The following is a 22,603-nucleotide window of genomic DNA, read 5'->3' on the forward strand; positions in this document are numbered from 1 at the left end:
TGTATGAACCCTAGGTTGCGGGGTACTGTGGCTGCGAGGAGTGGGAGAGTGTGTTACTTGGGCAAAGCATAGTGTATGTCCCTGGGTTGGGATTTTTCCTAAGTGGCGCTCCATAGCACTCTACAGCTTCACATAGCAAAATGTCAGAAAAGTAAACCCCCTTACCACATTTATAGAGCTTTGGAATTGGATTAAATTTACCAGGAATAAAAGAAATTATGTAAAATTATATCTCTGAAGTACTGTAACACATTCAATTTCTTTGCAATAAAATCACAGGAGGCGTATTCCCAACAATAATAATTAGTTGCCACAAAGTCCACTATTCCAATAAGAAAGGAAATCAATAAAAAAAAGTTCATAAATGCAAACAAAACAGTGGATATTATATCAACTGCATCAAAGTTGCTTTTCATACATGATATGACATAATAAAAAACAAACAATTCATATCACTCACATCAATCCCGATAAGATTGGTAAATTGTAAACCATATAGGTCATACACATGGAATCACCTCCGTACCTCCAGAAGTGATAGATATATTAAAGAGTCACACCAGACCTCTGTGTGAGTCTTGTAAGGATGAAGTCACAGTAAGTTAAACAATCTGCTCCACATAGCTCCAGGATCAGGGGTGTAGCTAGATATTCGTAGGTTCCATAGCAAAAGTTTGTTAGGGCCCCCCTATTTAGCAACTGATGGTGTCAAATGTATGTAAAACATATTACTTTGACAGTAAAGACGAGCCCTCTTGTCCGGGTTCCCAGCCTCCATCACCCTCACCATGGTCAGTGGTTGCACTGGCAACAGCCTTACACAGGAGCCAGATTGGACAGCTGGAGTGAGTGTGCCTGGAAACCTCCAGCCATGTCTCAATCCTCCTGCTCCTATTTGTGACATGTGAGTCCCATCTGCACAGCATCTCTCCTCATCTTCAGCAGCCTCAGTGGATGGCCCAATCCATCCCACAGAGACAGGGAGGAAGGAGACATTGCATGGCTTTCCGTGGTGACAGAGATGACCATACATTTAAAACTGACGATTTCTCCATTTGCAGCAAACAATGGGACTGACTCAGAGGTATGCTAATGCTTTAGCAGTTGTGATCCTCTATGCACCAGATGTGTGAAACCTGCCACCAAACATTCCCTGACTGTGAATCACTTTGCGAATATATGGCCAGATGTACTAAGCCTTGAAAAGTGGTAAAATGGAGAGTGGTTTATTACTCTCCATTTTATTAATTTTCAAGCTTAGTACATCTGGCCCTCTGAGTTATATCACAAAGGTACCTTGGCCCATGCACAGTGTGACTGTAAGGCAAACACAGTTGGCCGATAATCACTTCACTTCGTAAATCGCTGCATTACGTACGTCTCCGTATGAGGCCCAATGTTTTTAGCATTTATAGTCATTTGAATTACTATGAATTTCTAAGAATAACAAGTAGGAATTCATTTATTAATTGTACATTGTTATTTTGTCAAACAGTTCCTATAAACTTCTTGGATGAGCTGGAGCTGTACACAAAGCAGGGATTTCGGGTTATCGGTCTGGCATACAAAAAGCTGGAGATAAATGAGAGCGTCAAAGTGACGAATTTGAAACGGTAAGTTTATGTGAGTGTATTATATGACATCCCATAGAGTCAGGGCCAGATTAAGGGTCTAATGAGCCTGGAGCTGAAAATGTTTACTGTATGAAAAGGTGGAGGACGTGAGGCCGATACCATGAAGACATTAAGAATCCACAAACTATAAGCAGAGCCGGCCTTAGGCATAGGCCAACTAGGCAGTTGCCTAGGGCATATGGAATGCCTAGGGGCACCAGCAGCTTCTGCTGATTAAAATGATATGCAGCATGCCTATATTCTGTGTGTGAGTGAGGATGTATCTGCATATGAAATAGTGTATTCATGGAAATCAATGTAACATAGCATTCCGTTTGCAGGTACAGCCACAGTTGCACACATAATATAGGCATGCCGCATATCATTTTAATTATTGGAAGCTCCTTGTGTGTCCTGGTCTCATAACAATGCAAATAAGATGAATTTTCAGAAAAAAAGGCACCCAACGTTAGCAGAACTGGCCAGGAGCTGCATGGCCTATTGAGTCAAGATGTATGAGGAAACATCTGTATCCAAGCAGAGGCAGAGGTCACAGTGTTAGCGGCTGTGTGAGTGCTGTCTGCGGGTGGGTTGGTTGTGCAATAGTGTTCGGCATATGTGTAAGGGGCATAATGTGTGTCATGTGTATAAGGGCATTAATAATGTGCGACATATGTGTAACATGCATTATGTGTGTCGTGTATAAGGGCATTAATAATGTGCAACATATGTGTAATGGGCATTATGTGTGTCATGTTTATAAGGGCATTAATAATGTGCAACATATGTGTAAGGTGTCATGTGTATGAAGGGCATTAATAAAGGTTGGCAAAATGTGTAAGGGGCATTATGGTTATAAGGACATTAATAATGTGTCATGTTTAAGGGGCATTACTGTGTGGTATTATCAGGGGTGCAGAGAGAAAGTGGTAGGGGGTACAAATTACCCAGGCCAAAGTCTGGTGGAAGGGCCCACTGGCGGCCCCGGGCCCCCTCCCCTTTAGTGACAGCAGCAGCTGCAGCTCTTCTCCTCTGCCCAGCACACACTGCTTTGTGCTGGGTTGCAGTGTGGCCATGGAGGTGCTTAAAATACAATATTTTCTCAGGATTTTTTTCTAAGGGTATAATGTGAATAATGTGAGGAGTAATGTATAGAAGGTAAAGTGGTACTACTGTGTGATGTAATGTGAATAAGGGACACCATCGCATGATATAATGTGAATAAAGTTGCTCTACTGTGTGGCATAATTTAAATTGGGGGTACTATTGTGTGGCCATGCCCCTTCCCAGCAAGAACACACCCCTGTTTGGGCTGCGCACCGAATGTGTGCGCTGTTTCTATTTAAAATATTGCGGGTGGGAGCACCAAAATGATGGTTGCTATGATGAGGGTTGATGGTGCTGGGAAACAGGAGCAGGGTCAGAGGCAAAACTAGTGGCGGTGCTAGGGGGCACCAGCCAAAATCTTGCCTAGGGCGTCATTAAGGCTAGGGCCGGCTCTGACTATAAGATAGTGTGTTTCACTGAATATATAAATGTGTAAAATAGAAATGCAATTTTAATACTTATGATTTTTGGCTAACTATTTGGCCAGCTGGTGTCTGTCTGGTGATCACCATCATTATGCCATAATGATGGGCCTATTTTTATGTGGAGATCTGGAGCTGCAGCTCCACCCAATTTATTGTTAATCTGGCCCTGTATACATACACTTGAATATCATTTATTTTCCACAGTATGTATGGGAAAAAAAATATCATCCAAACGTTCGTAGCACGTTACATAACAGATAATCTGTATATTTTATATTAAAGAGACGAGGTGGAATCTGACTTGTCTTTCCTTGGACTTTTGGTGATGGAAAATCGTCTTAAATTGGAAACCAGGCCAGTATTAAAGGAGCTATTTAATGCCAGGGTCAGAACTGTTATGATCACAGGTATGATTACAAACACATTTATGCCCTGATTAATCTCTTTAGGGTTCATAATATAGTATAGTACATGTTGTTTCCACTACGGCTAAATTATAACATTTTTAGTATTATTTAATAGATGTTGACCGATTGTAATGAAACATATTAGTGCACAATAATATATTACAGTATATAGCAGTCAAGAAAATAGTGTTGTGCCTAGCAATACTTTCCATTTTCATACATTCTAGCATTGAATCCACCTAGTAGATGCGTGATGACTTGTCTTCCTTGATTACACATTGCTTACTATTACCACATAGCACATACAGTAATATAACAACATCTGATAACTCAGTAGAGCACAGGGAAATACAGGTCATGAAATTTTGCATCAGAGAGAAACGATTGTCCATGTCAGCCCTGTGGATTGCTTTATTATAGACATGGCAATCATTGCTGGAACATGTACGGAACACCTGCTGTATTTATTTTTCTCACTTATTTTAAAAAAATTAGATTTTTCTGTATCCACATATTGCTATTAAAATGGCAGAAGTCATTACACACTATGGGGCTAATTCAGAGTTGAGTGTAATTCATTGCTTCCGCAATAGGCAGTAATTTGTGCACATGCAGTTCAGTTCTAGGGATGTGATGTCCACTCGCAGTCTATGAAAAGCTGCAGCATGATTGATATTCTGCTGGCATTTCAGAGCAGCGAAGGGGAGCATCCTAGAAAACCATAACTTATAGGCCCCACATTTTGGGTGTGCCTAAGTTTAAGTGGCCCTAGGCTACTGCATATGTAATGCTGCTAAACACAGGGACTCACCATTCATACTTTGGCTTCAGGCTGCCAATCTGGCGCTGTAGCACAATGTACATAAAGTAATGTTCCATCAGCAAGTTACATCGGCACAGCCATCTGGCAATCTCCTTAAGAACTTTACCCTCCATGGTACATTGGGAAAGGTGATAGCTAAGAAGCATGGAATAAACTAAGTCATCGGCTATCGCCTGCAAGGCCCCCCCCCCAGTCCTGGCACCCTATTGGTTGTTCAGACACTAATGGCTAGCCATGCATTTTGATGTGGTCCACTAGTTTGGGGTCGATGTTCTGAAATTTACAAATCCCCCCCCCCCATAAAAAGTTTTTTGAATGTTGACCTTTTCATGTGTGAACTATTTCCACGCCGACATTTTGCTTGTGTTGTATGTGCCTGTTGACCTCTTGAAGACAACCTAGACACTGTTAACCATTTAACTGTCACACTTTTTTACCACACCCAATATAAAGCCGGCCCCTGTCCTGTCTGCCCATTCTTTACAGTATAACGGTTGTTGCTGGAAAGCACAGTAGTGGGACTGGTGGTAAATAGCAACAATCACTGCTGAGTGTGCTGAACTTTACAATCCTCATGGATCCTCACTTCAAAATAAATTGAATATTAGTACAATCCTCCCCTAACTTTTTGTTTGGATTTTTGGATTGAATCTGTTACTAATGTATGTACTGCCATTGTTAATGCATCCAACCATGTATAACATTGTAATGTTTGCTCCTCAGGTGACAATCTCCAGACAGCAGTCACTGTCGCTAAAAAGTCTGGGATGATAAATGAAGGCAGCATTATCATTCTGGTAGATGCCCAGGAGCCCAGTGACTCTAGATTAGCCTCTATCACATGGAGTCTTGCGCATAGTGTAAAGCTGAAGAGTTTTGATGATGTGGTAAGTGGCATTATTATTTATAGAATACTGTATAAAATATGGATTTTATTTGTGGCAGGGAAATGAGAGAGCATACATATTCATTGAGACCAACAGTAAAAGTTATATTATAAAAGATGACAGCACCCAAAATAAATTGTCATTCAACAACCTCTAGCCTATCGCACATCAGAACATTTTAGGGTCTATACTGTGACTCACAGCACTGCCACTCTCCGGTACACACTTAACGATGTGTGCACCCAACGATGGGATGGATGATGTAACAATACATCTGCTTTCCCGTGCACACTGAGCAATATACCACATAACCGCACAATACATCCTTCATGACCGCATTCAAATGCTTTCCTTTGTATGCTGGGTATTCAGCATTATGATCAGTTTACTGAGAGGTGTATCTGCTATGACATGGACACACTGCGCTTCAGCACCAGAATATAAATAGTGTGGGTGGGGCAGATATACAAAACTTTGGAGAGTGACACAGCAGAGAGTGATAAAATACCAACCAATCAGCTGCTGACTGTCATTGTTTAAACACGGACAGTAAAATGACAGTTAGAAGCTGATTGGCTGGTACTTTCTCCACTATTCCTCGGTTGGTGGGAAAGAGAACATGTCTTCGCAGAATCAAATGACACCCACACCAATAAAATTATATCTTGGGTAAGATATATAGATGATATCATGGTGATCTGGCAGGGTGATGAAGAGAGCCTGATAGAATTCATCAATGACTTAAACAGCAATAATTTGAATCTGAGACTCACACATTACATCCACCGCGATGAGATCACGTTCCTGGATATATCCATATATCGGTCAGATAATAACCAACTTGAGACCAAACTCTACAGGAAAGCAACATCCACCAACAGCCTGCTGGTGAGCAACAGTGCACACTTCCCTCCTACCATAAAAAATCTCCCAAAAGGGGAATTCCTGCGTCTAAGACGGAATTGTTCCACCAAGGAAATGTATGAGATCCAAAGCCAAGAATTGAGCACCAGACTACTGACAAGAGGATATAGTAGGAGATCCATCAAGAATGCTAAATACCAGGCCCTTAAAAGTCAGAGAGAAGATCTTCTCTTCTCAGATTCCAAGAGACAGACCATCAAGGAACCAGTCACAAGATTTATAACTAATTTTTGTGATGAGTGGAGAGACCTACAGGATATAATCCGGAAAAACTGGCACATCCTGGTCATGGACCCCGACCTGAAGGACATCACATCGGTCGGACCACAATTTAGCTGGAGGCGGGCCAAGAGCCTGAGGGATAAACTCACCCGGAGTAATTTCCAAAGGACACCAAAGGTCAAACCTAAAGTAATGGGCACATTCCCATGCGGCAAGTGTAAAGCTTGTATACACATCATCAAAAACAACAAAGTGACAAACCGGTTTGGCAAAACCATACTCATAGAACAATTTATTTCTTGTGAAACCTCAGGAGTGATATACTGCCTGGAATGCCCCTGCGGGCTTCAATACGTAGGAATGACTAGCAGGAAACTCAAAATTCGCTTACTGGAACATGCCAGTAATATTCGCAATGCAGAAGCAGACACCCGCAAGTTCAAAAAATTGACATCGGTGGCCAGACACTTACTTACCAAACACAGAGGGTCACCTCAAAACTTGAAGGCCTTCGGACTGGAAAGTATCCGAATGGAAGTAAGAGGTGGAGATCTAATTAAAGAAATACAATGCACAGAAAGTAAATGGATCTTCAATCTCAATTCACGTCAACCCACACGGTCTCAATGAAAATAACAGCTTCGGAGCATTTCTGTAATCCTGCAACCCACCATTATGACAGAGTGACAGCAATTCAAGCATAAACTCTCAAGCCACTGAAAATAACTCCCTCCCTTTTTTTCTGCACACCGTGCAAGGTACCCCCAAAAAATCAACCCCCCTTTCCCCCCCCTTTTTTTGCCATACGCACGCCAATCATGCTGAAGCCCATATTTATGGATTATATACCTAGATAGGCACCACGCCGCTGAAGAGCACTAACTCAGCAGCACCAAAATATTCTTATATTTCTTTTCCCCAAAAAATTATTTACCCAAAATTTTTTTTTCGGCACCTTCACTATACCAGCACTCAACCCGGGGTGACTAGGATCCAATTACCCAGACCCAATCACCCCCCTTCCCAACCTTAGTTAGTCAGCTTCATCTTAGGTTGTCACTTGGTTTTGTCACATTTTCACTGTTTTTTCATGCACAACTTTTTTTCACAGCTTCTTTCTCAAGATGAATGTCCCCTGACACCTACTCACACATACTATCCTTTATATTGATTAGTATGTATTTATGGTACTTGTTTCCTAGCACGGCCACAACGATCATGATCGCGGTCATCGGGTGTAAAATCGGGGGCATCGCATGCACTAAAAAATCGGGTGCGATGGGCCAGACGCAATGCCCGCGATTTCCCCATAGAGAACAATGTTAAATGCCTCAATTTACCCGCGATGACCCCGATTTCCCATAGGAAACAATGTGAAATGGCTCAATTTACCCAAATTATCATAGGGAACAATGGTAAATGGGCCAAAAACACCCCTGAACATTGAAATGTCCCCCCAAAAGTAGTATACGCCACCCCGCGATCAATGTGAACCCGAAGCGTGGCGAGCGCAGCGAGCCCGCGAGGGGCGGCGGTACGCGTCCTCCGACCTTTTCATACCCCCACTATCCACGTCGGCGTGGAGTTGAGAATAGAATAGTGTGACGAGCGCAGCGAGCCACCGAGCCCGAAGCGTGGCGAGCGTAGCGGATACCTGTGAAGCCCGCGAAGGGACGCGTTTACCTGTGAAAGTATCCGCGTCCCCTCGCGGGGCTCGCCACGCTTCGGGCTCGGTGGCTCGCTGCGCTCGCCACACTATTCTATTCTCAACTCCACGCCGACGTGGATAGTGGGGGTATGAAAAGGTCGTAGGACGCGTACCGCTGCGCTCGCCACGCTTCGGGTTCGCGTTGATCGCGGAGTGGCGTAAACTACTTTTGGGGGGACATTTCACTGGTCAGGGTTTTTTTTTTGGGGTTTCTGGCCCATTTACCATTGTTCTCTATGATGATTTGGGTAAATTGACCCATTTAACATTGTTTCCTATGGGAAATCGCGGTCATCGCGGGTAAAGTTACCCATTTAACATTGTTCCCTATGGGGAAATCGCGGCCATCGCGTGTGGACCATTTAAGCATTTTTAGCCGCACACGACGCGACCGACGCGATTTTCACTGTTTTCAATGCATTTCAAAGGCAAAATCGGGGGCATCGCGTCGGTCGCGTCGCAGGCCACTAAAAATTACACCCGATGGCCGCAATTGTGGCCGTGCTAGGAAACAAGTACCGTATTTATTTATATATTTATATATATTCCCCCCTAGACAAGTCACGGTCGCATCTAAACCTGCGGCCATTTACACACCGAGTACCACATAGCTATATGTACCCCAAGCACCCAAGAGTACACAATACACACCCCTTCCTCTCTTCACCCCTGGAAACGTTTTTTTTTTTATTACTTTGACTAACAATATTGCCCGTAATAAAATCCAGGCAGCTATTAGTTCCCCCCCCCCCCCCCAATACAAACTTATCCAGTGGCAGGACAAGGCCGCATTAGGGCATCACCCCCAGTATTTCCACATTTCACCCTCCAATAGTGAAATAACACAAACACATCATCATGTCACCGGTCCAGATGGCACCCTTGGATACATGATGTTATGCAGGACTTCCCATGTATCTATTGGCCTCATTGATATAAGTATATCGATGTAATTCTGCAAAATTTGCATACCTCAGCACTCGCTACTTTTTCTCTCTCTCCCCACTGAGTATCTCTTTCCCCATCTTCCCTGTTCCTTTCAAACTCCCAATTTAACTCTGTCAATTGAGAACACAATATCTCACAGACTCCCACCTAATTAGCCAACACTAGTGTTTGCCACCTAATTAGCAAACACTAACACCTGAGACTGAACGTCCACCAATCAACTACTGGTCCTGTAACACAATGGTTAAACAATTAACCAATTTGCCACCTAATTAGCAAACACTAACACCTGAGACTGAACATCCACCAATCAACTACTGGTCCTGTAACACAATGGTTAAACAATTAACCAATTGCGGACACCGTACAGACAGGGAAAAGGGCGGACTACTGCCCTGCACACACACACACACTAACCCTGAAGAAGCCTTGCCCCAAGGTGAAACGATCGTTGGTGGTGATAGTGGAGTGACGCCTTCACAGCAGCTAGCAGCGCCCTAACCCGACACAACCCAGCATCAGCGCACATACCCTGAGGGAATCAGCAGCCGGCAGCCGTATAGACGGGACCAGAAGTGACAAGCGCATTAGCGCGCTGACAGGCACCCCAGCACCAGCCGCACTGACACGGTTCCGGCAGCGCACAAGCGCGCTGACAGGGACCCCAGCATCAGCCACCCTGACACGGTCCCAGCAGCACACCAGCACGCTGACAGGTACCTCAACACCAGCCACTGTGACACGGTCCCGGCAGCGCACCAGAGCGCTAACAGGTACCCCAGTACTAGTCGCCCTGACACGGCCCCGGCAGCGCACCAGCGCGCTGACAGGTACCCCATACAGATTTAACCATTTTGGTAATAATTTAAAAGGTTTATACTATTAACCCTTACAGCTCCAGTCGAAACTGGGACTTTCTTTTGGGCTAGCATTCTCTGCCTGTCTCTTATTACTATTACTCGCCTAACCGGCAATGATTTAAAAGGTCAATACTATTAACCCCTACAGCCCCAGTCAAGACTGGGACCTCTATTTGGGCCAGAATTCTCTGTCTCTCTCTTTCATTACTATTACTCATTCTGCCGGAGTAATCCTCTGAGTAACGCTCATCCCCCACCACTGTACCCAGTTACAAGTAGGCGTACAGCAGCATACTACCCGGCACTACCACCCAGGCCCTCTTGGTCACTATACCATTTCAGGGGCCACTCACCCATAATCTATTCCTGTAGTACCACCCTGCACTGGAGATATTCTAAACAGGGGGACACAGGAATAATACTGGGCAGCAGTACCCCAAATTATTGGCTTCCAAATTAGGAACCCCCTTTTTGTGCACACAGGCCCGCTCACCTGCAATACCCACAGGGCCCACCTAATTTAATCTGGTGGCAGCCTGTCAGAGGCGTTGAAAACATCTTCTGAAAAAGGGTGACCTCCTCAGAAACAAATGTACTAATTCCACCCTGACCAGTAGGTATACAAAGCTGGGCAGCAGCCGCCTGTCACTTAAGGGCCCCCAGAAGCCAACTTCACCTCTTCTGACACTCCTAGGGGAGGTGCTCCCCCACAATACCCATAGAAGCCCACCCAGGTGGCAGCTGACCATTGGATTCAAGGGATCTGCCAGACGGGAAGGGGGACCTTCCCTGTCTTAACCAGACCCCACTACCTTTTTGTCTGGGTATATAAAGTCGGGTTGGGAACACCTCATTTAAACCCCTAGGAGCAATCAGACTACCCTATCTCTCTCTGCTTTATCTTGGTCCCAACACTGACACCAACACTAGTACAGGGACAGGAGACAGAGGAAGAGAGCCGGGAATATTAATGTGAATATCCAACCCACTCCCCTTGGGTATTCACAACTGCTCTAAATATATATTCATGCTCTGCTGCACTTGCTTTGGAATGTGTTAGAACACTGGCAACAGTGATGGGGTGTCATTAACACAGTACAAATACCCCAATACTTTGTTAACACATTCAATCAACTCCACTATGCGATTTGTGACAAATGTAAATGTACTGGAACAGTGTAATTATAACATGTATACGCCCTCCATGGCAGATATAGGACTGTAAATGTGTAAGATGATTTCAGTGTACACATAAGACCAGCATACTCTGTGTATTTAAGAAGTACTGTAGCAGAAACAGTGTTGCAAGATTTTGGCAACAAAAAATTGAAAGTGTAACCCTGAATAGCCTAAGCACACTTTTTCTACAGGTATCCAGATTGCTATATTTCTTTGGCAGACTAGGGGCCCAATTTATTCATAAAGGGGTCTGACCTTATTGGGAGGAGTCAGATCAAGCTAATAGACTGCTTCCCCTTTACTCTGCCTCTGGGACTGGTCAGGATCTCTCCCTTTTCTCCTTTCTGTTAAATCAGAAGGAGTATAAGCACCAGAATATTTGCCTGAGGCCACTGGGACCTATAACAGGTAGAGATCAATACAGGCCGACATAGACAATTTCCTCGAAATCAATAGAGGATTATCAAAAATCTGCCGTACAACGTCTGAATTACCGTATATATACATTTGTCTATATGTATGTGTGTAAATATTTTGTTTAAATGTCTGTCTAGTTCATTTTTTTAACATGTATTGATTAAAAGCTATATTTTACTATCAAAACCATACCTCAACTGGGGATTATGGGAACTCGTTTGTAGGCTCCCCCTTTTTTCCCCCTGCATTGTTTACTACCAATCAACAAGCAGTTCAACATTAGCGTGCTTCTCATCCATGAGGAGTACCAATCAGCCAATTTGGCATCATATAAACAAGTGAAATGTGTGGTCACCTCAATTGACACCTCCATGTAACTACAATCAAAATATTACTTTTTGAACACACAGATTACCTTGCGTAATCTGAGATAAAGAGTGCCCCCCAAAAAGAGAGTCTTTCTTCTCCATTTCTCTATAAACTTCAATTACTCTCCTGGGTGCACCTCCACATCTTAAACTTTAGGAGAAGGGCTAACCCCCTTACTATCAACTGCTATAGTGGAATCTAACATTTCTATACTTTATTTATATTTCTACTCAACCTAACCTGTGCACCGGTCGCCATCCCCTTTCCCCTGCCCCTTGACAATTGAACTTTCTCCACTATATCATACTCCAAAGTCAAGTACTGTACATTTGCCCCTGTGTGTCTTATTAGAATCTGATGAACTGGATGCACCTCAAGAGTCTCTCTCTCTCTCTCTCTCTCTCTGAGATTTTCTAAAGCAGAAATGCTGAGATTTTGCAGCATATCTGTATGCCCTGTCCCCCCTCCGCAGTGGCGGGACAGGGCATACTTTGTATATTCTGCATTTGTTATTGTTTTAATGTTTTTGACATACCATCATGTAAATTTAGCTTGATCAATGGGGTTGGGATCATTTGGTCTATTGCATTATGTTAGAAAGTCATTAGGTCGAATCCATTAGGTCGACATGCTAAAAGGTCGACATGATTCTAGGTCGACATGGGAAAAGGTCGACATGATTCTAGGTCGAAAGGTCATTAGTTCGACAGGTCATTAGTTCGACAAGGTCATTAGTTCGACATTGTCTATGTCGACATTCACAAGGTCGACATGGGGTTTTTCACTGTTTTTACCTGAATGTCAACACAGTCGACATGGACACAGTTTAAAGTGCACTGCATCCCCTCGCATCGCTCGCTGCGCTCGCGATGCGTCGGGCACGGTGCCTCGCTACGCTCGGCACACTATTTTATTCTCCCACCACGCCCTAGTGGATGGTAGGGCATGAAATACCGCCTGTCAGCACATGTTGGCTCAAAAAACAGTGAAAAACTCAATGTCGACCTTGTGAATGTCGACATAGACAATGTCGAACTAATGACCTTGTCGAACTAATGACCTGTCGAACTAATGACCTTTCGACCTAGAATCATGTCGACCTCTTCCCATGTCGACCTAGAGTCATGTCGACCTTTTAGCATGTCGACCTAATGGATTCGACCTAATGACTTTCTACCATAATGCAGTAGACCAAATGACCGCATCCCGATCAATGATATGTAAGCTCATACAAACTACATATCATTTTAAAAAGTACTAATATTATTTGTTAAATTATAATATATAAAAAAACAGTGACCTTAGTTCTATTTATTAAATGCATTCTTAAATAGTTTTTTCATATGTGAAATGCTGGTCTCATAAATTCTGTGCCTGACCTGTTTATATTCTAAGAATTTATATTGGATTTACAGGATATTTATATTGACATTCAAGAGAAAGAAAAGCCGGAAAGTAAAAAGCCGCCCTATTATTTTGCCATGACTGGAAACACCTATCAAGTTATATTGCAGCATTTTAGCAATTTGTTACAGAAGGTAATTGTGTTTATTTCTAAGACAGGGTGGGTTATAAAGGGATAATTAAGCCATACAAATAATAAGTGAGTCCCACGGTGTAATGGGGCCTACATACAGTACATAGCGATTTTTGTCTAGTCAAATCTAGTCAGATCGCTTAGAAAATAAATTGCTTAGAAATTAAGCACAAATCGGTGCATGTGTAGGGCCCTCAGTGACAAAGATGCTCATTACCCCCCAAAAAATCCCTGGTCACTAGGGTGGGGTTAGGCTGCGAGGCAGGGGGCTTAAGTTTTGGGGGTGGGGTACAGGGGTTTTGGTTAGACACTAGAGAGGAGGGTTAGGGTTAGGGGGGGGGGCAGGGAGAAGGTAAATAGACTTACCTGACCCCTGTCGGGATTCCTGCCATTGGGATTCTAACCAATGGCATCTCCCTGCCGGTCATCCGCATATATCACAATTATTCATAATATCAACATTGGCACTTTTTACAGTTGCCCAACATTTTCTGTGCTCCACTATGGTGTGAAAGGGTAAATTAGCAATGTTGCTGCTTGTGATAGTCCTATTGCACATGTACAGTTATCAGCCTGCACATGCACAGAATGTGAAATACATGGAGACGTGATATTTCAGATCGCTTTCCGTGGATTTGTGCCTAAAGAAGCCCATTTGCTTCTAGAAGTAATTACATTCCTATTGGGTACAAGCTCGGCAAGGTTTCGGTTTCCGGAGCATGGAACATATAGGAATAGTGGTAAATGTGTGATCTGAGAATTAGTATAGACTTGCTTTACTTTGCTAGAAATATATTCTGTACAGCTGAACATTTTTGCACTGGTGGGACATGGAAATGGAACATTTTCTAGTCTAAATGCAATAATCATGCTATAACCTGCCCAATGTTAATTCCTTCTTCTTTACAGATACTGATAAATGGGACAGTGTTTGCTCGAATGTCTCCAGGGCAAAAATCGAGCCTTGTTGAGGAATTCCAAAAATTAGGGTAAATTATATTTCATTGACAATCTTGTTCTGCCTCTCTAAAATCTAAAGCTGGGCAACACCGGCCCTCCAGATGTTGATGAACTACACATCCCAGCATGCCTTGCATCAGTTTCAGCATGGCCACATAGCAAAACTAATGCAAAGCATCCTGGGATGTGTAGTTCACTAACATCTGGAGGGCCGGTGTTGCCCAGCCCTGGTGTAGAGGAAGGGAGAAATTGGGGTAGATCTGGTAGAGGCAGCCAATGCTGTGGAAAGGAAGGGGGTTTGCGCAGACAGAAGTTGAGACACTACTGGGGTGCAAGGAGTAGACAGTCCCTGAGGGAGGGGCAATTCTGATAGTAGGAAAAGGGTAAGGGTAGATAGCAGCTTGCATAGTGCTGGGGGCAAGGAGGAGGTTATGGATAGTGCTGAGGGTTACAGAGTTGGTAAGGGTGCATAGCATCTTAACGTAATTGCTGTTGATAATCCCGTCACACTCCCTGTATATTTTCAGCAGCTGTGAAACCCCAACCCACCACAGCATCAAAACCCCACCCGGTATCAACTCAGGGTGTACAGCCAGGTTTAGACACTGCAAACTAGAACTAGTTGTTGAGCGCTGATCTAAACAGATTCAGTATGAAATCCCGGCGGTCGGAATCCCGACGGCCGAAATACCGATGGCGGAATCTCGACCGCCGAAATGCCGACAAGGGCTTGCTGTGCTCGCCACGCAGCGGGGCCCGGTGCCTCGATACGCTCAGCACACTATTTTTTTCTCCCACTATGGGTGTCGTGGACACCGGTATTGCGGCGTTTGGGTTTCCGGCGTCGGTATTTCGACTGTCTGGATTCCGACCGCCTAGAATTTTGATCGCATCCCATCTAAACAATTACCCCAGACTGCAATTCATTCTGAAATGGATTACCAAACCCTTTCTGTTTGATCAAACACAAAGAAAAAAATAAAGAACAAGCGCTGCCTGGAGCAATAACTCAAAAATGTATTAAAGCAAATTATAAACAATACAACATTGGCCAATATCACTTATAAATAAACATTACATTTAAAAAATATTAAGTCTTTCATGACCCACTGCATTCATGCACCACTCAAATCATCTTATTTAAAATAATGACTCGGACAACTGAAATGTGGTGAATGGGGTCGTCTTTTTATTTTTCTGAAAGAGGGCTGCCTATTTGATCTAACTATGATATTTAAATTTAACTATCTATGGTGGCGAGGTCAGAACAGCTTTAAATAAAGATTTCTTGGGCCGACTGCCCAAAGGAACAAGAACTGGCCTCCTGCCACATCCCTGTCCTTAAAATATCATTTAAAATTATTCCAAAATAAAATTCAGGTCACCTGCCTGAACGATCTAAATATTCCCCATCAGGTCACAACTCAACTAAAGTGACATCAGGGGCCCACCTGGATCGGTGATGCCCCTGAAGGAAAAACTGTTGCCATGCCAAAGTCACTTTCTCCAAAGGAGTTGCCCCTCAAGGGAAATGAATCCCAAAAGGTGTTAATGTACAAAATAACCTAGCCACCGTTCTGAGACCGGCCTCTCAATAAAAGACGACAAATACAACTAAAATTGACTTACTACCTTCCATTTAGGGCGGGAGGGCGGGCAACGTTTGAAATCAAAGAGGCAGAATATTCTAGAATCTCCCATGATCCTAACCTTAATCCCCACCCATAACAAATCCTAACCAATAACAGCCTGATAAACAACAGCCAATCCGACCTTCAGAAAAAAACAAAACACCCCATCCACTGTTGCCGAGAGCTCCTGGAATACATTTCATGCATAGGCCATAAAACTTATGTCACTTCATGCACACAAGGTGCACTCCATGATCTTAAGTCTTTCATGACCCACTGCATTCATGCACCACTCAAATCATCTTATCTAAAATAACGACTCGGACAACTGAAATGTGGTGAATGGGGTCGTCTTTTTATTTTTCTAAAAGAGGGCGGCCTATTTGATCTAACTATGATATTTAAATTTAACTATCTATGGTGGCGAGGTCAGAACAGTTTTAAATAAAGATTTCTTGGGCCGACTGCCAAAAGGAACAAGAACTGGCCTCCTGCCACATCCCTGTCCTTAAAATATCATTTAAAATTATTCAAAAATAAAATTCAGGCCACCTGCCTGAACGATCTAAATATTCCCCATCAGGTCACAACTCAACTAAAGTGACATCAGGGGCCCACCTGGATCGGTGATGCCCCTGAAGGAAAAACTGTTGCCATGCCAAAGTCACTTTCTCCAAAGGAGTTGCCCCTCAAGGGAAATGAATCCCAAAAGGTGTTAATGTACAAAATAACCTAGCCACCGTTCTAAGACCGGCCACCTGCCGAGATCTCCCGATCCGGCACCGCCACCATAGACTAAAACTACATAGCCCTCAAACTCTCTAAAATATCCCTAAGGAACAGGGCCATACCCTCCTCTGAAAGGTGTACTCCGTCACACCTGTACAATCTCTGATCGCGGAAGGTGATACCCGCATGCGGTATCGAGTATCCGCCATGCTGACAGACAGCTCGACCCACTACTGAGTTCACCCTCCGTCTTACCAGGTCAATTGCACCAGGGTTAAGAGCACCCCTCCAATTCTGCCTTGGTATAATGTCCGACCAAAAGACTCTGCAAAAGGGGAAACGCTGCAATATATCTAATAATTCATTTCTGATCTCGAATCTAACCTCCAGACAGGTTCTGGATGTTAAATCATTACCCCCCAAGTGTACTATTAAAAATAGCGGGTAACCGAACCTATCCACTGCCTCTTCAAATGTCCGCCTAAATTGTGAAAACCTTAACCCACGATGCCCTAGCCATCTAAACAGATTCAGTTCTGGATACTGTGAGTAATCCAGAGCATTTGGGGATACTGATAGACAGTAAACGAAGGAATGACCCAACAACCAGATAAATTGCGGATCAATCCGCATGCCTGAAAAAAGAATTTTTTTAAAATTAGTAGGATTTTTGAATTAGTTTAATTTTAAGATAGAGTAATTCCTGACATTGGGCTGTGTTTAATTCCTGACATTGGGTTTGGGGGGGGGGGGGATTTGGGTCGCCCCAATTTGACTTGAGGCAAAAAACACACCCACCAGCCGGCAGAAGCCGTAATTAAAACTGATGGCAATAAAAAATTCCTCAAGGCCCCCCAAAAACTAAAGCATGTTTGAGCGAGCGGCTAATCCTCAAAGGGGGCGCACTGCCAGATCAAGGCCTGATGTAACGTCTAAACGCACCAGACCTCCATCTACCCAGTGCCCGAATAGATCTATCGGACCAACCCGCCGCAGCGGCAGCCGAAGCGGCGCCGATGCGAAAAGAGTGTGTCCCATACATCTCCGGTGAAAGACCCAGATGCAGAATGCCCCGTTTCAAAACCGAATGAAACTGATAACGAGTCAGGGGAGACCCATCGATGTGAATGAGCCATCCGCCGGGCTGACGGTGCAGGGATTCATCCGCCGCCTGCGCGCGGCTTTTCCTGGCTGCCGGAGCGTCATCGATATCCGGCCGCCCGCGAGCTGTACTAGCCGCGGGCTGCCGTGTCCCTGAGCGACGCCCGCGAGCTGACTGAGCGCCAGCCGCGGGCGACCCCTGACTACCACGGCGCCCGCGAGTTGCTTGAGTCCTAACCGCGGGCGCCATTACACGCCGTCCGTCAGCAGACCGTCTGTCTGCTTCGGGGCCCGTCTCCCTCCGCCTCCCGCGCGCTGACTGGGCATCAGCCGCGGGTGACAGGAGACTACCAGGTGGAGCGGGAGAGCCGGACAGGCCTCTCACCGCATCCCTACCTGGCGGTCGGGTGCGCACACGGGCGGGGGCAGAGGCAGGACCGGAACCTGCTGGCTCCCTAGCCCTCGCCCTCCCTCTCGCCCCTGAGGTTGTCGGCATCCCTGCTCCCTGAAGGAAGCGAGCAGGGACCCCAGCCTCCCTCCTTGGCCTGACACCAGACATATTCAATTCAGTGACAGAAAATAGAAGCAAGGAAAAAATAGACTAGCTATTTAAGAGATGACAGGAAGGATTAAAAACAGGTGATGTAGATTAGCAGAATGGAAAGAATAAGAAAAGAAAGAGTAGAAAGTGAAAAAACAGGGTATAAATCTCTGAATTCAACCACAGTACTTATCAGTCCAACGTTTGAAATCAAAGAGGCAGAATATTCTAGAATCTCCCATGATCCTAACCTTAATCCCCACCCATAACAAATCCTAACCAATAACAGCCTGATAAACAACAGCCAATCCGACCTTCAGAAAAACAAAACACCCCATCCCCTGTTGCCGAGAGCTCCTGGAATACATTTCATTCATAGGCCATAAAACTTATGTCACTTCATGCACACAAGGTGCACTCCATGATCTTTCTTGGTCGCAGACCCACTCCTATAGCATCCTCAGAGTAACTTGCACAACTCCTTTTGCTGGAAGATTACTTGTTAATATCACATGCACTTAGTTAGAAAGGTTCCTTAGATAAATTTGTTTGGTACTTGTGAGTTATCTGGACACCCGATTTTTTGATTGTATGCCTTAAGTTAAGGCATACAATCAGATGCGATGCGATATCGCATCGCATCGCATGCGACCATCGGATGCGATGACCCGATTTTTCCATAGGAATCAATGTTAAAATGGACTGAGTCCATTTTAACATGGAATTCAATTGGAAAAAGGGGTCCTTTTCATACCCCTACTATCCAAGTGGGCATGGAGTTGGATATAAACCTGTGGCGAGCGTAGCGAGCCACCGAGCCCGAAGCGTGGCGAGCGAAGCGAGCCCCGCGAGGGGACGGTATTCCGTGTCCCCTCGCGGGGCTCGCTACGCTCGCCACGCTTCGGGCTCGGTGGCTCGCTACGCTCGCCACAGGTTTATATCCAACTCCATGCCCACTTGGATAGTAGGGGTATGAAAAGGACCCCTTTTTCCCATTGAATTCCATGTTAAAATGGACTCAGTCCATTTTAACATTGATTCCTATGGAAAAATCGGGTCATCGCATCGCATCGCATCGCATACGATGGTCGCATGCGATGCGATGCGATGTCCCGATCCGACCCGATTTAGAAATCGGGCGTCCGGATAACTCACAAGTACCATTTGTTTTGTTTTCAAATATTATTGGTTTCATCAATACGTCCCCAAATGTAATGGGGATTTGGTTGCTAATTTTTAGGATAATGCAGTAAACTGAGTCCTGTCTTCCGGTCCGGCTGTGCCAATTACCTGCCACACCACCTACCTGGGAACAGGGAAAGTGCAGCAGATGTCTTTGAGATCTGCTGCGGAACCACTTTAAAACTTTCAGGGCCTGATATTGAAATTTTAAGCGTATACTGATTCTTCGGACTTTCTCAAAAAATGTGTATAAATCTGAATCAGGCCCTAAGTCTCAAAGTCTTCGGCCCACCAAATTTACCAATTTAGCACAATTTGAGCAAAGGTGAATGTGAACACAACTATATCTCCAAGGGTATCCAGACAATGGGTAGACAACACAAAGGTTGACATGCTAAAAGGTCGACACATGCATTAGGTCGACTAGGGGAAGGTCGACAGTGAAAAGGTCGACAAGGGGTTTTTCATTTTTATTTGGAGCCAACATGTGCCGACAGGTGGTATCTCATGCCCTACCATCCACGGGAGAATAAAATAGTGTGCCCGAAGCATGGCGACATGCAAGGGGACGAGGTGCTACATTTTAGTGTACATGTTGAATGTGTAGACATTTTGAACAAAAGTTAAAAACTTGTCGACCTTTCGACTGTCGACCTTCCCCATGTAGATCTAATGCTTGTGTCGACCTTTTTGCATGTCAACCTTCTTGTTTGTCGACCGAATGGTTGTCAACCTTTTTTGCTGTCTACCTATTGTCCCATACCCTCTCCAAGTATATTAATGTTCCAATATGTGATGCTGTGTATTTTCGCACTTATACAACATATACAATTCCTGTACATATTATGGACAATATGGGCGTAAACTGTACAAAATGTAAAAGCTGAGAAACTTTTTGAAGTAATCAATATGCCACCCGTTATAATGGGTAATCATGTTGGGGTTGCATGTGTGTTAGGTGTCATAATTACTATTGTTTTTTTTTTTCCCTGTAGGTATTACGTTGGTATGTGTGGTGATGGTGCCAATGACTGTGGTGTAAGTAATAAGCATGCAATGTGTTATGTGTTTATGATTTCCTTTGTTAATAGTCTGTGCAATGATTTAAGTTCCACCTAAGCAGTTATTCATTCCAGGCACTGAAAATGGCTCATGTTGGAATTTCTCTGTCTGAGCAAGAAGCATCTGTGGCTTCACCATTCACTTCAAGCAATCCGAATATTGAATGTGTCCCACATCTCATAAAGTAAGTTGTTTTCTAAGTTTTTTTTTATTTCCTGTACAGGGCTACTCAATCTATTTGGAGTAAAACAATTAAAGTATTAAACCCCCAGCTAAATTCATATTATACATTTTTTTTTCAGATGTTTAGCAATGGGACTGACTTTTTACATCAATAGGCTATTTCCATTTTTAATACAGAACTATAATTGGCTGTTTTCTACTTGGGTTGTGGTTGATTATTAAGACTCGTTTGGAGCTCTGGGAAGCAGGTCAAGGAGTATGGCTATGTTGTAGTCGCTTATAGTGCCACCCTGTTGGTGTGTTGAGTATTTTAAAGCAGTAGGCTGCATCTTTCCTCCCTCACAACCCTTAACAACTATTCATTGCTGGGACAAGGGCCTCAGTGCAGAATCTATGGTAAAAAGCTACAGTAAAACTATCTGAAAACCTGTCCAGATAGGACTCAAACTCATACATGAAAGTCCATTGGGGACTTGGGGGGTGGGGGCACTGTGCATGTGGGGGCGCCGGGGGCTGCAGTGCTATAGTGCCGCCCCGCCGCAATCCCCCGCAGTCTTTACCTGTCTTCAGTATGCGCTGGTCCCGGCTCCCTTCTTCTGCTATGAGGACCACCACAAAATGTCCGCCCCCATTTAGCAGACAGTTCTCTGAAACTGTCTGCTGTATGGAGGCGGACATTTTGTGGTGGTGCTCATAGCAGAAGAAGGGAGCTGGGACCAGCACGTACTGAACGTAGGTAAGACTGCGGGGGATGGGGGGGTTTGCATGGGCGGCGGGGGTTGGTGCGGCGGGGGTTGGTGCGGCGGGGCGGGCGCCCTCCCTTTAACGGCGGGGGCGCCAAAACCTAGTTACGCCACTGGTTCCATTTGTTGCATTGGTGGTCAAGTTACTAAAAATAGCTGCTTATTATGTATGGGATGTAGCCACCTCAATCGTGAATGCATCTATATGAAATGTTGACATTTACTTTTTAGGGATGAGATTAGTGGTTGCATTGAGATTAGAGATTGCATTGTGAAAATTAGAAAAAATATTTAGGGGGTGTTTGAAGCCTAATAAACCTGGATGGGCATTTTGTAGAGGGTGGTATGGTAATACAGAGTTTGAAAACCATGGGGATGTAGTACTGGAGGCAGGGGTGAGGGAAGATGAGAGATGGCAGTCATTGACAGATCAGTGGGCAGGAGTGGCTATTTAGGTATGACGCTGTAGTAGTAGTAGAGTGGTTGAAGGCTTTATAAGTGAGTGAGAGGAGTAAATGATTCTTTGTGGAACAAAGAGTCAACAAATTATGCAACTAGCAAAGGAGTGCTGACTGACTTGCAGTAAGATGAGAGAAACTGAGGTGGGTAGCGCAGTTTAGAAGATAAACTAAAATGGGAAATGCATGAGAGAGTTAGGCTGGTGAGGCATAGATTACAGTAGTGTAGGCAAGTGATAAGGACATGTAAGATATTTTTAGTGGCTTACATGGAGAGAAAGGACAAATAATGGAAATATAAAGGCCCCCATACACTTATCCAATTTTGATGGATCAGGCCGGGAAACCGACCCAAATCGGATGTGGTTGATACCTCATCCAACCTGATTCACGGTCCCGTGCGAATCGGGTCGGATCCTACAGATTGAACCTGCAGCAGGTTCAATCTGTTGGACGGGACCCATCATGGCACATCGTGGGTTCTTTTTAGCACCCACGGTGTGTTAGTCCGATCTGTAAGTGTGTGCCACACACCTTTCTGCATGTCCTACCTCCAGGCAGCGGAGACTGAGCAGCAGACAGTGATC

The 22,603-nt window shown here is 44.4% G+C and overlaps 1 protein-coding gene and 1 long non-coding RNA gene across 5 annotated transcripts in view; one reads left to right on the forward strand and one right to left on the reverse strand.

The window, feature by feature from the left end:
- The window catches only part of ATP13A4 (ATPase 13A4), a 150,226-nt gene that overhangs the window by 111,134 nt on the left and 16,489 nt on the right, over positions 1–22,603 (forward strand). For all 4 annotated transcript variants that reach the window (XM_083177578.1, XM_083177576.1, XM_083177575.1 and 1 more), the window contains exons 17-23: positions 1,496–1,613; positions 3,428–3,552; positions 5,099–5,262; positions 13,305–13,427; positions 14,336–14,415; positions 20,566–20,608; positions 20,707–20,816. In XM_083177578.1, coding sequence (XP_083033704.1) covers positions 1,496–1,613; positions 3,428–3,552; positions 5,099–5,262; positions 13,305–13,427; positions 14,336–14,415; positions 20,566–20,608; positions 20,707–20,816 — 763 coding nt within the window. The remainder of the gene's footprint in view (positions 1–1,495; positions 1,614–3,427; positions 3,553–5,098; positions 5,263–13,304; positions 13,428–14,335; positions 14,416–20,565; positions 20,609–20,706; positions 20,817–22,603) is intronic.
- Positions 1–22,603, reverse strand: part of LOC146064289 (uncharacterized) — a 49,395-nt gene that overhangs the window by 6,053 nt on the left and 20,739 nt on the right. The gene's annotated exons all lie outside the window — the stretch shown is intronic.

The sequence above is a fragment of the Crinia signifera genome, chromosome 3 (assembly GCF_055691185.1).
Source record: "Crinia signifera chromosome 3, ASM5569118v1, whole genome shotgun sequence".
NCBI classification, from domain to species: Eukaryota; Metazoa; Chordata; class Amphibia; order Anura; family Myobatrachidae; genus Crinia; species Crinia signifera.